Raw genomic sequence first — 13745 nt, 5'->3', positions numbered from 1 at the left:
GATGGATGGATGGATGGATGGATGGATGGATGGATGGATGGATGGATGGATGGATGGATGGATGGATGGATAGATAGATAGATAGATAGATAGATAGATAGATAGATATGGATGACTGAATGTCGCACAGCTTATAAAAACCTACTCTTCAATGTGTATTGTGTCACTGCTGTCAGAGCTAAACTGGCCTCTACATAGAGATGGAGTCTGTTCGTACGGACCAAACATAATGTTATGGTGGGTAAATTTAGCGTCACCAACAGACTCCTTTTTTCTAAGTGTCTGGTCGTATGCAGTGATCCATCTGTTCTGTTGTGACAATGCAACACCAGGACCATGAAATGATGTGAGGAAACATATGCAGACTGAACCCAATTAAATTACATCATATATTACTGAACTGGAGGTGTGAAATCCCCCCCCCCCCCCCCCCCCCGAGCTTCAGTTATTATCATGGTGCATTAGCTTCCCCCGTCTCCGGAGCCCAAGTTAAATTTACCTTTAAATATGCAGAGCATATGTGTTTATTCGCGTAAAAAATGCGTCGCTTTACTCATTTAAAAGATGCGAGCAGCCGCACAGGAGTTTACATTTATGTTTCATAGAACGTATTAGACATTTTAAGTGGAGAGGGGCAGGGGTGATGTTAAGAGGAAAATATGGTTTGACAAGCAGCCAATTTATTATTAATGCAACATGTTGAGAGTGGAAACCGCATCATGGAGCCACAGACAGAGAGGAGAAGATAGACGCTAATAGCCAACATTTGCTTGGTAAAATATGCCAGAGTGCTTTTGGGCTGACACACTGACACGGCTGCTTTGCATCTAACAGTGGACATGTTGACAAAGCTCTTATTTACTGCTGATTCCCGGCCCAGTGAGCTTAGTCCCAGTGTGATGCTGATTAGAAAGCCCAGCACAAAATAAGCCGGAGAGCCTTGTTCCAGTGCAAAACCTATGCTGGCTCGGTTTAACATATTAATACGTGCAGCTTTTTTAGCCAAAAAAAAAAAAAAAATCAGCATGACAATGGAATTACACTCTGCCCTTTTGTAGAGGAGGTTAAACCTCAATCGCACAGTGAGCGGTGTGTCCCGTATGATGTATTGACTAAAGAAATTCATCAAATAATATGAACCTTTTCATCACCCTGACGTTTTTGGTGAACCAGCCCTTCAGAGGAGATGTGATGGCAGATTTTGGTGAACCAGCCCTTCAGAGGAGACGGCGTTAGAAATGTGATGGCAGGGGGACGTCCTCGTCCTTTGGACCAATCAAAACTTTTGACAAATTTGTCAAATTTTGTATTATTCATTATTATCACTTTAGATGAGTGTCCAATATACGGTCCGTGGCCCAAAATTGGCCCATTAGATTTGCTCAATCAGGCCCGCTTGATGAATTTTGAAAATAAAATAATATATTATTGTATATATAATACATAAACACTTATATTTTTTGTAAAATATTTGTTTATTGTCATTTATAATTTACTATGTCATGACTGTACTGGTCCGGCCCACTTCACATCTAATCAGGCTGAATGTGGTCCCTGAACCAAGGTGAGTTTGATGGTAATAAATCATAAAAAAAAAAAAAAAAATGTAAGAAAAGCTTTTTATCTCCACTTTAAGCCAGAATTCAATGCTTAATATCAACACAAGGATTTTTTTTTTTTTTGCAATTTTGTTTCAGTATGTACTGAAATTAATCTTTATTTTTTCTGTGTTTTAATTAAGTTAGATATTTTTTAATAACCTTAAAATATTTTTGTGTTTATATGGTTTGCCCATTTTTGTTTTTCATACTTATAATTGAAAAATTCTGAGCTTGGAGGGAAATATGGGACCATGGACTGCTCAAAAATCTAAATACATACATAAATACACATCTAAATATTGACTTTTCTGTTTCTCTAACTTCAGAGGTAGGAAGATTTAGCTAAATCTTTAAATTGATCCAAATCACCAAGAAAAACGGGGTGTCAAACTTGTGGCACGCGGGCCAAAACCGGCCCACATGGAGGGTAAATACGGCCCACTCAATGAATGTTGAAAGTGAAAAAAAAAAACCACCATATGTTAGTGATGTTCTGTCAAATATTTCATTAAATATATATTTTTTAAAATTTATTTGTAATTATTTGCATGAAAACAAAGGGGTAAAACGTGGACTTATTGTTATTTATAGGTAATTATGTTATGATTGTACTGGTCCGGCCCACAGGACATCTAATTGGGCTTTGATTGTACTGGTCCAGCCCACATGACACCTAATTGGGCTCTATGTGGGCCCTGAACCAAAATGACTTTGACACCCCTGGTCTTTGGGTAGTCGTGTTTGTGTTCAGAACACGCTGAGAATGTTGGTGGAATGGTGGAAGCTTGACAGAAAGCAGCGTCTTTGTCACCGCATGTTTCTCAGCTAATACACTGTCTCACACTGTGCTAAAATTATCCAAAGGTAGCGCCCCGCGGTGATTTAAAGCAGTCGTAAGTAAACAACACAAAGCTTTGAAAAAGTTCAAATACGATGTGATGGGCATTATAACGAACCCTAATCTCTGAAGCCGGTGGACGTGTTTGTGTCTTTGTGTTTTGACAGTGACTCACGGGTGGAAATAGGGGAATTAGCTCAAGAGCCCCCGTGGAGTTCCAGCACATCATGCAGCCATGATTGAAAGGGTCCTGCCAGGTTGCTGCTCAAATGTACTTTTATTAGGAAAGGACGAGGTGAGTTTGTTTCCAAAGATGACCTCTGAGGCAGGAGCCTACAGTTTGTTTGTTTGTTTGTTTGTTCGATTGTCTCCATGAATTCTTGGCCTGTTAGGTAGGTGTGTGTCGGTGGTTGATTTCTGTTCTGTAGCCTCGGGTGTGAAAAAAAAAAAAAAAAGAAAAGTGAAATGAGTGTTTGGTCTCTGTATGTATTCCTTTATTTTTCATGTTGGTTTGTATTTTTCTTTTTCCTTTACATCGAACCCTATTTATTAAACTCCACATCTCAGAGGGTCGTCTTTCTGAGCCAAAGGATAATGAATGTTCCTGTTGCCGACGCTGCTTTAAAGAACATTTTCACACATTGGGGCATACAAACCAGATGGCACATAATTGTTTTGTTGATTATTAATGTGCAAAAAATGTGGACGGAAGTTCATTATCTTAAAAAGGTAAATAGGAAAACGGAACAGTAAATAATAATGGAATTTACCTGCATTACAAATCAGAAAATGAGCGGGAAAAAAATAATAAGATTAAAAGTAACAAATAATCAGAAAATTGAAGTAAAATAGACTGCAATAGTATAAAAAATACTATAAAGAAAACAACAAAATATGGATGAACCAGATTTATCTGTGCAATGGAGATGCATATCTAAATGTTATTTTAATTTCCTTTTACTATATACCTTTATGATATTTAAACAAAATATAAAAAATATAGAAAAATATTTTAATAGTTTTATCTATCTATCTATCTATCTATCTATCTATCTATCTATCTATCCATACATCCATCCATACATCCATCCATCCACCTCTTTCTAAATCGTTTTTACATCTCCAACAGTCTGAGACTAAGAAGACAACATCTGTGTTGCATCTTCCTGTATTCATACACGCAGTAACTGAACAGTACTAATACAACACTGCAAATAACACGCAGTAACTGAACAGTACTAATACGACAACACTGCAAATACAAGTGGCACAAATACAACCACTTCATTTCCCTCTCGTCTCGCAGCACTGCAACACAACGCAATCACGTCACGGACACACGCGTGAAAAACACACTCCCAGCAGCCCCTGCACCTCTGCTCCTTGACCATTCCTGTCAGAGTTTTCTCATTCACCGAGCAAATGCATCAGCTTTTGTCACGGGACTACGTTTTCCGGCAGCCAATCAGGATCTAGAAGGGGGCACAACTGCTCCAGGAGATGACGACGGTGTATCGGGATCTTGACGAGTATGATTGACATTCGTTTTAGTCCCAAGGTGGACCTATTTGCAGAGGTTTAGAGACATCATCACGCCGTCGTTCTGCGGAACAGAATGATTGTCACGGCGCGTCGTGGTAACAGCGGACTGCCTGCTAATAAACGTTTGACAGACACGAATCCCTCTGAGTAATTACCGACTTCAGTCTGTTGAATTCTGAGTCCAAAAAAGATAATTGAACAGGTGAAGCTGCGTCATTTAAACTAAACTTAAACTTTTTTTTTTTAAACTTATCTTTATTTGTCATTGTGATACAGCACAGCACAGCACACCATGCACAACGAAATTTAACCTCTGCATTTAACCCATTACCAAAGTGAACAGTGGGCAGCCGTGGTCAGCGCCCGGGGAGCAGTGCTTGAGGACGATGCCATGCTCAGTGCATCTCAGGGGTAACCTGGCAGTTGGTGGATTCGAACCTGGGGCCTTCCGGACCGAAGTCCGCTTCCTTTACCACTAGGCCACCACTGCCCCGCATTAAAAAAAAATACTTTTTTAATACATTTGTTATTATTCAAACAACATCCGAACGACGACACAAATGTCTCCATCTATAGGGCCGTCAGGGGAGAACACTTAGCTACGCTAAATGTCATGTGTCCCTCTTTTGATGGACACAGAAATAAAGTGGATATAAACCCAGTGGACCGTGACACATGGTCACTCCCCAGCAATGGAAAAACAAACAAACTTGGATTCAATTGTAACAATAGGTATAATAGACTGCCACACAACAACATCTGACAATACCAGGTGGAAACAGATGTGTGTGTGTGTGTGTGTGTGTGTGTATGCACATGAATTGCACTGAGGGCAGAATGAAAGCGATTGTTTCCGCGCCACCTTTTATCGGTATAAATTGGACAGAAAATGATTACTTCTTCATGAATTGGTGTTACAATGCAGATCAGACCCATGAGAGATCCTGAATGAAATGGGGAAAGTTCAACTCATTGTACTTTACATGATGGATGGATGGATGGATGGATGGATGTGTGATTGATTGATAGATGGATGGATAGATGGATGGATAGATGGATGGATGGGCAGACGGACGATGGATGGATGGACGGAGGGACAGACGGACGGATGGACGATGGATGGATGTATGGATGTATGCATAGATAGAGGGACGGATGGACAATGGATGGACGGAGGGGCGATGGATGGATGGATGAATGGATAGATAGAGGGACGGATGGACAGTGGATGGACGGAGGGGCGATGGATGGATGGATGAATGGCTGGACGGATGGACGGACGATGTATGGATGTATGGATGGATAGATGGATGGATGGATGGATGGATGGACGTATGGACGATGGATGGATGGATGGAAGGACGGATGATATATAGATAGATAGATGGATGGATGGATGGGTGGATGGATGGATGATAGAGCCACACAGACAACAACACTGACTCAGAGTCAATGTCTGTGAACTTGGTAAAAATAGATTGGATGAAAACAGTGTCAATTTAAAGAGAATAATTTGACTATATCCTCCTTTAACATCAGCCTGAATGATTTATACATTGGCATGTAGAGTTCGTGGGACACTGAACGATCAAAAACAACGGTCCTCTAAAAAGCCTCTCTCACACATGGACAACCATGAGTGACACTGAATCATATCAGATGAAACCGCAGCATGTGCTTTACGTGGATGTGAAACACCGCTCTGCCCACGAGTGATTTCTTGTTGCATCTGCAGAGATTTAGTCAAAGAAGAAATAAACATGATTACTCCTGTGGTACTGGCGAACCTCAGAGCAACATAATGCTTAGGAGTTTAATCAAGAGAAAAGACTTGCCGGGCAATAATAAAAGTCTATAGCTGAAGCGATCCACTCTCCTGACAGCGCTGGCGCTAATTAAAAAGTTTAATTCCACAACGGCAACCGCTGACGCCCAAGCACTCCGAGGTGAGTTCTTGTGAGTCGTCGTGCGCTCTTATCAGGCGAAGGCACATTCTGCCACGTTTTAGGAGTTGTAGGACAGGGAGGTGGAGGTGCAGCAGCAGCAGCAGCAGCAGCAGCAGCAGCATACAGGCTCAGCTGGGAGGGATGGCAACCTGCCTATTCAGGGATCTGGCCCACCTTGCTCTCTCCTATCTCGCCCACTGAGTGGAATCACAGGCTGCAGGTAGGGTGACAGGAATCCGCGGCTAAGCTGCCCTTGGAGCGGCGATGAGCGTACAAGCAGGACTAAACACGGGATAAATACTGGAGTTATAGCGTCTACTGCTGGTCTTGGCATCGGATCTCTCTCTCGCTCTCTCTCTCTCTGATTATCTCCTGCTGTCAACGGCTGTTTTGGGAACCAACCCCCACCCCCTCCCCACCAACACCTCTAAGGGGGAATCTGACTACTCTGTGAAGTGAAATACTATTGAGAACCTGATAACGTTTATTATTATCTCTACAAACAACTGTATGAGTTGCTGCCACCTAGTGGCTGGAGGCTTGTTATCATACTAGCATTACAGCAGTGGTACACTTATGTACAGCGTGCCTTATTCTACAGGATGCCCCTCACGCCCCCCCCCCCGGTACCTCACCGCCTGCCCCACTATTTGAGAAGTATAGAGGAACCACGTACTTGGTGCCTACAGGGGGCAGCCTGTTGCAGCACATCGGCTGTTAACACAAGAATTTCCCCAGTGTGGGATCAATAAAGTTAATTAAAAAAAAAAAAAAACACGAAAAGTCAGTTGGTAATAGTAAGTAGTTTGGGTATAGATTGTTTTTGCACTTAAGGGAGCACAACATTTTGGCTCACTACTCTGAAGTTTCCCGTTTGAAAATGATGTTTATGCATAAAGTAGCAGCCACTGCTAATGAGCTAATGTGGCTAGCAGTCACAACTGATAGAATGAAATCGTTTTTTTTTTTTTTTTTGTATGGTAGAATAAACTGCACCGGACAGTGGTGGCTTAGTGGTTAAGGAAGTGGACTTGGGTCCGGAAGGTTGTAGGTTCGAATCCACCAGTATTCCAACCTGCAAGGCACCACACTGGGCGCTCAAAAATCTGCCCACAGTTTACTTTGGTGATGGGTTAAATGTAGAGGTCACATTTTGTTGTGTGCAGTGATGTGTGTCACAATGACAGGGAGTTCTCTTTCCTTTCCTTTCCATTACTGATAAAAAATAAATAAATCTTTTTTTTAAGGCAAAAAAAAAAAAAAACAAGTCAGTAAGACTGGATGCCAAGACCCAGCCATCCGAAGGATTCATAAATCCGGATATATGTCGCTATCCGATAAGAGATAGGAAAGTAAATTCCTTTTGTTTTTGTTTTTTTTTTCTTCTATAAAGGAAGTCCAATTTAAATGTAGGTTCTGAGATTTAATACAAACTAGCAGGTAATTGTCCTCACTAGCATACAGATGAGAAGCAGTTGCCACATTAGCGATGTAATTCTGATACATGTGGTCAGTAATTCAATACGACCTTCAAAGGGCAATGATGGATGAGATACAGACACTAACAGGTCAACGGCTAAGTGTCTGAAACCACACTCGCGCTTCCTGTCATTACTACCTCCGCACCATGTAATAAAAGTTGGCTAACACATTTATAGGTTGGTTTGCCCTCTATATCTGGGCCACATGTTCAATTTTCATATGAGGTTTTCGGTGACGTTCCCTTGGTTTGTGCTTCCCAACCCAACCCCCATCTTGACAACACAAATATCTAGCGACCCCAGAGACATTTTTTTTCCTCATGTGAAATCGAGTAGCTGTCACTTGTGCAGTCACGTGATTGTTTCGGGTTGTTCATAATGTGTTCTTCATCGTAATTTAAAAAATAATAATAATTAGTTGGAAAAACATTTTATCCAGGAATTTTTTTTTAAATCAATTATTAGACACTTCAGGCGACCCAATTTCAATTCCAAGTGACCCCACATGGGGCCGCGACCCCAAGGTTGTAGAATACTGCCCTAGGGTTAAATGACAACAGAACATACAACAACTGACAAAAAAGACTGTTACAATTCAGACCCACTTGTTTCCATGGTAATAAGACCAACTGAGCTTGGATTTTGACTTTATGACACAGGAAGTTGCCCAAATTTCACTTGAAATGTCCTATAATATCGGCCAAGTGATATTATCGTCACGATATTAGCGTAATTATGTAATATCAGTAAGAATATTGGTTTTTCTTCCGATAATAAAAACCCCAATACGAAATGCTTGGGTTTTGCGTTTATTCCTTTAAAAAAATATTCGGTACAGAATGCTAATTTGTGGAATGCCTTTAGTGGGATATCACATGTGTTAATTCCATGGCGGGAGATTTGTGATGTGACCTAAAAATAGTTCTGGGGAGAAAATGGCTGCGTGTATTGGTTGGTATCGGAAACGGAAATTACGTGTTCGGACAATATTGACAAAAAGCTAATATCGGACATCCCTGTTTTTTTTTCACAACCTGGTACTAAATGTCATCTTAAAAGTGCAACAATCCTGTAACTTAGCCTTTTTTAAAATGTAGTTCAGGCAAGATTTTAGTCTCACTCCAGTCATGTTAACCTTCCAGAATGACTGACGACATTCCATTCTGTTTGACAGGACGGCTTTATCCCTGCTTTTGTGTGAAGAAACCCATTCAAAATGGACAGGTCCAACTTTTGTCGGCCGTCCACTTCGCCCAGTCAGAGCAGAGGAGAATTTAATTGAGCCTGAACAGACTGAATTATTAACCTCTCTGCTGTGTTATTGGCTCCTGTCACACCTTCGTATCCAAGAATTGATCTTATATGCAGCGTATAGAGAGTGTGTGTTATTTTTAACTGTTAATCTTCACCCTCAGAAAAATCAAAAAGAAATAACAGCCTAGTTGAGGTTCTAGGTTAGCACGCCTGCAGAGAGCAAGTAGTCGGGGGTTTGATTCCCAGAGGAACAACACAACTAGCGCCTGTTGCAGCAGATCTGCTGTTAACACGAGAATTTCAGTGTGGGATCAAAAAGTGGCTCCAAGGTCATTAAATACTTGACTACCACTTATCGGAGTGTAAAAATAAAATAAAAAACTTGAATATTTTTTACTTATTCAACTTCTTTGATAAAAGGTGGAATTTCCTCAAATATTTTTTGTGACATTGTCGAAGCAATATCGAGCTGTCGACCTCACAAGTGAGCTCTTGTCTGGCCACTCTCCAAAACTTAGGACTAAATATCTGCTGAGGACGCTCCTCCGACCGCGATAAATATTCATGTATGACCTACAATACAAACTTTCTCTGGCGCGACTCATCCCTTCTGTTGAGTACAACAACACTTTTGTGGAGCTGTGGTAAACTGTTCCGCTCACGATGCATCACATTTCCTAATCTCTGGACGGAGAGATTGAGACAAGTTAAATCCTCGTGGCTGAGGCTCATCCTCTTTACTCGGAAACGGAGGCAACGTTAGAAGTGCCAATTGGCCGACGGAGGTCCTGTGTGTATGATAATGATGACACTACATTTCTAATTGCCTGCTCGAGTATGCACGAAAACACTGGAGAAAGTGTCCGAGGGACACTTAAAAAGGGGAGAAGCACCAATCACCCATCTGGCCCCGTCTCCACACTTTTGTCGGAGTCACATTCAACGAGGGGCCCTGATGTGAATACAAACTCTGTTCTTGAAAACAGACCCCAACTCCATGTAACAAAAAGTTAAAGCCACAGTTAATAATTAGGGATTCACATTTTTCATGTGGTTCGCAAACTGTGGTTCGTTCGAATAGAAAAAGTTGGAGAACCACTGCTCTGCATAATAAAAACTTCATGGAATTTATAACAAGGCTTTTTAAGCATCCGCGGGCCCTACAAAATAACTTGACGGGCCACATTTGGCCCCCGGGCCTTCACTTTGACACGTGGTTTACAGCATGCGGCGCAAAGTTAAGTTGAGCATTTGAGTTTAAGTATCGGATCGGACGGGCTAAAGTTTTTTTTTTTATGTTTGGCCGGGAAACTGTGACCAACAACAGAGCGATACCGATCCTGAGTATCGTATCGAGCCATCGCGATCAATAATGTAAGAGAATTTTGTATATATAACGAATATATTCAACATTTAAGACATCAATTATGAATTGAATAAATGTGCCACAGCAACGTGCATGTGCAGTTTTTCGGGAAAATTCCTGAAAACCGAACCCTGTGCAACACTAATAAAAATTGGAAGGAAAAGCAAAAAGTGACTGAAAAATCATCACACCTTGAACTCTCCAGGTGTGAATAACTGGTTTCGGTTTCAAAACTAAGCATTTGAGGAAAATCAACCAGAGGCTGGATCTGACAGGAGGTCACTCCCAAAATGTCATCAAATTGTTTTGAAATAACAACCATTGAACAGCGGGTCAACGTGAGGCTCACAGTGTGGCTTTTGTATCGTTAGAGATCAGAAAGACACCCCTGCAATCCAGGTCTATGTCCTACCAGAGCTGGACTGTGAAGACGCCCGGGTCTAGGACTAGGACAGTTACAGTAACTTCAATTGACTTAGCAAATAATTACAATTGAAATCCCTCAATTAGAACTATGTAATATGTCATATGAACTTTCATAGAGAAAAACAAACTCAAAACACGGACACATCCGACTGTTAAATCGGAAGTGACTTATCGGGAATTCTACGATGCTGCTCGAAGTCCCGGGCCTACGTATCACTACCATTAAATGTACATTAGCCAGGAGCAGAACAGACCGCTGTTATGAAGACACAATGTGATGCATCATTTATAAACAAACAAACAAACAAACAAATGAGTTCCGAGTGAATCTCTCTCTCATCAGTTTCAGGAATCGGACGTGGAGGTTATTTTTAAACCTTACACATCTTGACGTCTCACGTTGACAATGAAAACAAGCTGGAAAAAAACCAAAACAAAACAATGACAGCTGAACAGAAATATTTTCATTTGAACCACCAAACGCAGAGCCAAGTGCCAAATGTGAAAGCCCTTAGAGTCGACTCTACTATTATTTACCAGTGCTTACTATTATTTATGGATGCATGTTATTTCTGTCTAATGAGCCTTTCAGCATGAGCATAATGAAACAGCTTGCATTAACACGGGGCTAAATTAACAGCCAAGAGTCTCCCGCGTCTATGCAGCAAGGATGAAAGCAGATGCTCCGCAACGCCAAAACACCGGCGCGACACGGCCGCGTCGGCGCAGAAACAGAAGGGACCCCGAGTCGGACAGTCACTCATTCTCACCAGCTCATTGACTTCATTAAAAAGGAAAAAAAAAAGTCTCGAATTCCTCCGGTCAAACATCATTATGTGCGAGCGACTCCAAACCGGGGGCCGTGACCAGCTGACCATGACTGAAGCCTCTAATTGATTTTCTTTCTTTCCATAAACAGAGCGATGACAAACAGGCTCTCTTCTGGATAATAAAGCTGCAGGTAAAAGTCGGGAAAGTCGATGGTCTCGCAAACACACCTAAAAAAAACAACAAACAAAAAAAACGAGTGCAAACAATTCACACTCCCCACAGAGAACAGAGGAGCAGCAGGAGAAAAGAGTGAGGCAGGGAACCCGAACCAGGGTTAACCAAGAACCAGGAGAGAACAACAGAAGTTCAAAGGTCACGCCTACCGTAATGCTGACTTGGGGCGAAGAAACAGTTTCCATATCATTTAAATTTGTCAGCAAATGAGAAAGTGCGCACCCTAGGTTCGCCTTTGAGATTTTCCTTCTTTTTTTTTTTTTTTTACAAGTTTATACACATATAGAGAGAGACTTAAAATTCTAAAAGGAATCCTTTTATGATTGATTTTAAATGTTAAATCATCAATACGACCAGGTTGAGTATAGGTCAATCTGTATATTTCTCGAAGTTAAAAAAATATTAAATTAATTAAATTTGTATAAGCTACATACATACGTGTGTTACACAACGCTAAAACCAATCATAAAACACCTAGCCACGTGGTTTGACTATTAATATATGCCCCTAGAACACATTTGTTTTCTTTTTACGTTAAATAATAGAGTTCCTGTTTTTGTTCTCAATTTATTTCGACTTAAGAAAATTTAACGCAGTCTCCTTCTTCACGTCCAGTCCACAGTATGTGACGAAGATGGACAGACTTTCTATGAAAAATTCTATATCATCATTGCTTGTATAGTGACTGTACACTACCGATTTCACATTAAACTTAGTGATAAAATATGACCAGTCCACAGTATGTGACGAAGATGGACGGACGTTCTATGAAAAATTCAGTTTTTTTCATCGTCATATTGAATTGCTTGTCTCTTGACTGCACATTTATAGGTTTAAAACGCTTTATTGGAGTTTGGTTTTCTGTGTTCTGTGTGCATTATTCTGATATTTACTATTTATAAACTGGGTCAATAAAGTTCCTGTATTCGTCAACTGTGAGAAAACATCACATTATAAAGTCCGGTGTACTTCTAAATACACCGATAGTGGGAACAGGGGCGTAAAACACGGCAGAATGGCGTAAAAAAGGGGGGGGGGGGGGGGGGGGGCGTAGGAGCGCGTAAACAAGTGGCGTAAACACTCACCTGTACCAGTCCAACCCCTTCTCGTAGTTCCTGTCAAAAAAATGTGGCTCATTTCCAACGGCTCTGACATCCGGGTGCACCCTCAGCGCCTCCAGCAGGGCTCGGGTCCCCCCTTTCTTCACGCCGATAATGATGGCTTGGGGAAGTTTCTTCACTCCGTAATCCGACGTGCAGTTCATGAGGGCGAGTTCGCTCTCCGTGGTGCTGGATTCCTGGCGCTCCTTCTTCAGCACCGTGCTGTGAAACGCCTCTCTGGTCGGAGACGCCTGCGTCCTAGTCCACTCCGCCGTCCTTTGTTCTGCCTCCTCGGCATGGTCCTCGGCGGCGGGGGACGCGGCGGTTCCCAGCGCCTCCGTGTACACGGCGAAGCCCTGGGAGGCGGAATAAAGTTTCTCCCTCAATGTCACCGAAGTTGTCTCCTCCGTCACCAGCCTGCCTTGATAGACGTAGTTCTCTTGCAGCGGGAACTGCAGCGAGTTGTAGCAGCTCAACAAGCTGTAAAACAAGTAAGTGACAGAGAGGGAGAGGGTAAACATGAATAAGATTTTCCGGGGCACTTTAGAGGTGAAAACCGAAGTGCTGGACCAAAATGCCATCTCTGATAGCAATGATCCTCTCAAAGAAGTGGCCAGACATCTTTCTACACCCAGTCTTGCATTGATAAAAAACCAAATGGCAATAATCAGTCACTATTAGCGCCGGTCCAGCTGTACCAGAGCGTCGAGCTGGACCGAACCAACCGAAACCAACCGAATCGCATTTTTTTTGTTTTTTTAATAAGGATCGCGATGTAATGATCGTTAGAATTCCAGAAGAATGCCTTTCCTCGGGTATCGATCTCTTATTCCCAAAGCTGTCAGACAATGTCAGAAATGACTGAACAGAACTTGCAGATTTGCAGAAGCTGGAGGTCTGGCGCCCTTGCCTAAAACTGAAGAGAGCATATGACGGAGACTTTATATTTAAAAAAAAAAAAAAAAGGATGGAAGGAGATATGAGCAGCAGTTTGTTTCAAAGTAGGCTTCTTCTCATCACCCCTAAAGTCCAGTCCAGGCGGAAAAAACAGGAGTGAATTTTTTATTCGGCAAGAAAAAGAAGATATCCAGAGTCGTTAAAAAGACGAATTGTAAAGTACGACCCTCTCACATTCACCTCGCCTCCCCCCCCCCCCCCCCCCCCCCCCCCCCCCCTCCTCCGCGCC

At 41.9% G+C, this 13745-nt stretch overlaps 1 protein-coding gene across 1 annotated transcript in view; it reads right to left on the bottom strand.

Annotated features, from left to right (window-relative positions):
- hs3st4 (heparan sulfate (glucosamine) 3-O-sulfotransferase 4) overlaps positions 1-13707 on the bottom strand; it is a 76664-nt gene extending 62957 nt beyond the window's left edge. Inside the window, exon 1 of the mRNA XM_008329498.3 lies at positions 12545-13707. Coding sequence (XP_008327720.1) covers positions 12545-13140 — 596 coding nt within the window. The 5' untranslated portion in view covers positions 13141-13707. The remainder of the gene's footprint in view (positions 1-12544) is intronic.
- Positions 13708-13745: the final 38 nt, after the last annotated feature.

This window comes from Cynoglossus semilaevis, chromosome 17 (assembly GCF_000523025.1).
Source record: "Cynoglossus semilaevis isolate Cse_v1.0 chromosome 17, Cse_v1.0, whole genome shotgun sequence".
Lineage (NCBI taxonomy): Eukaryota > Metazoa > Chordata > Actinopteri > Pleuronectiformes > Cynoglossidae > Cynoglossus > Cynoglossus semilaevis.
The sequence above is the reverse complement of the archived record's forward strand: the minus strand, read 5'-3'. Positions and strand labels throughout refer to the sequence as shown.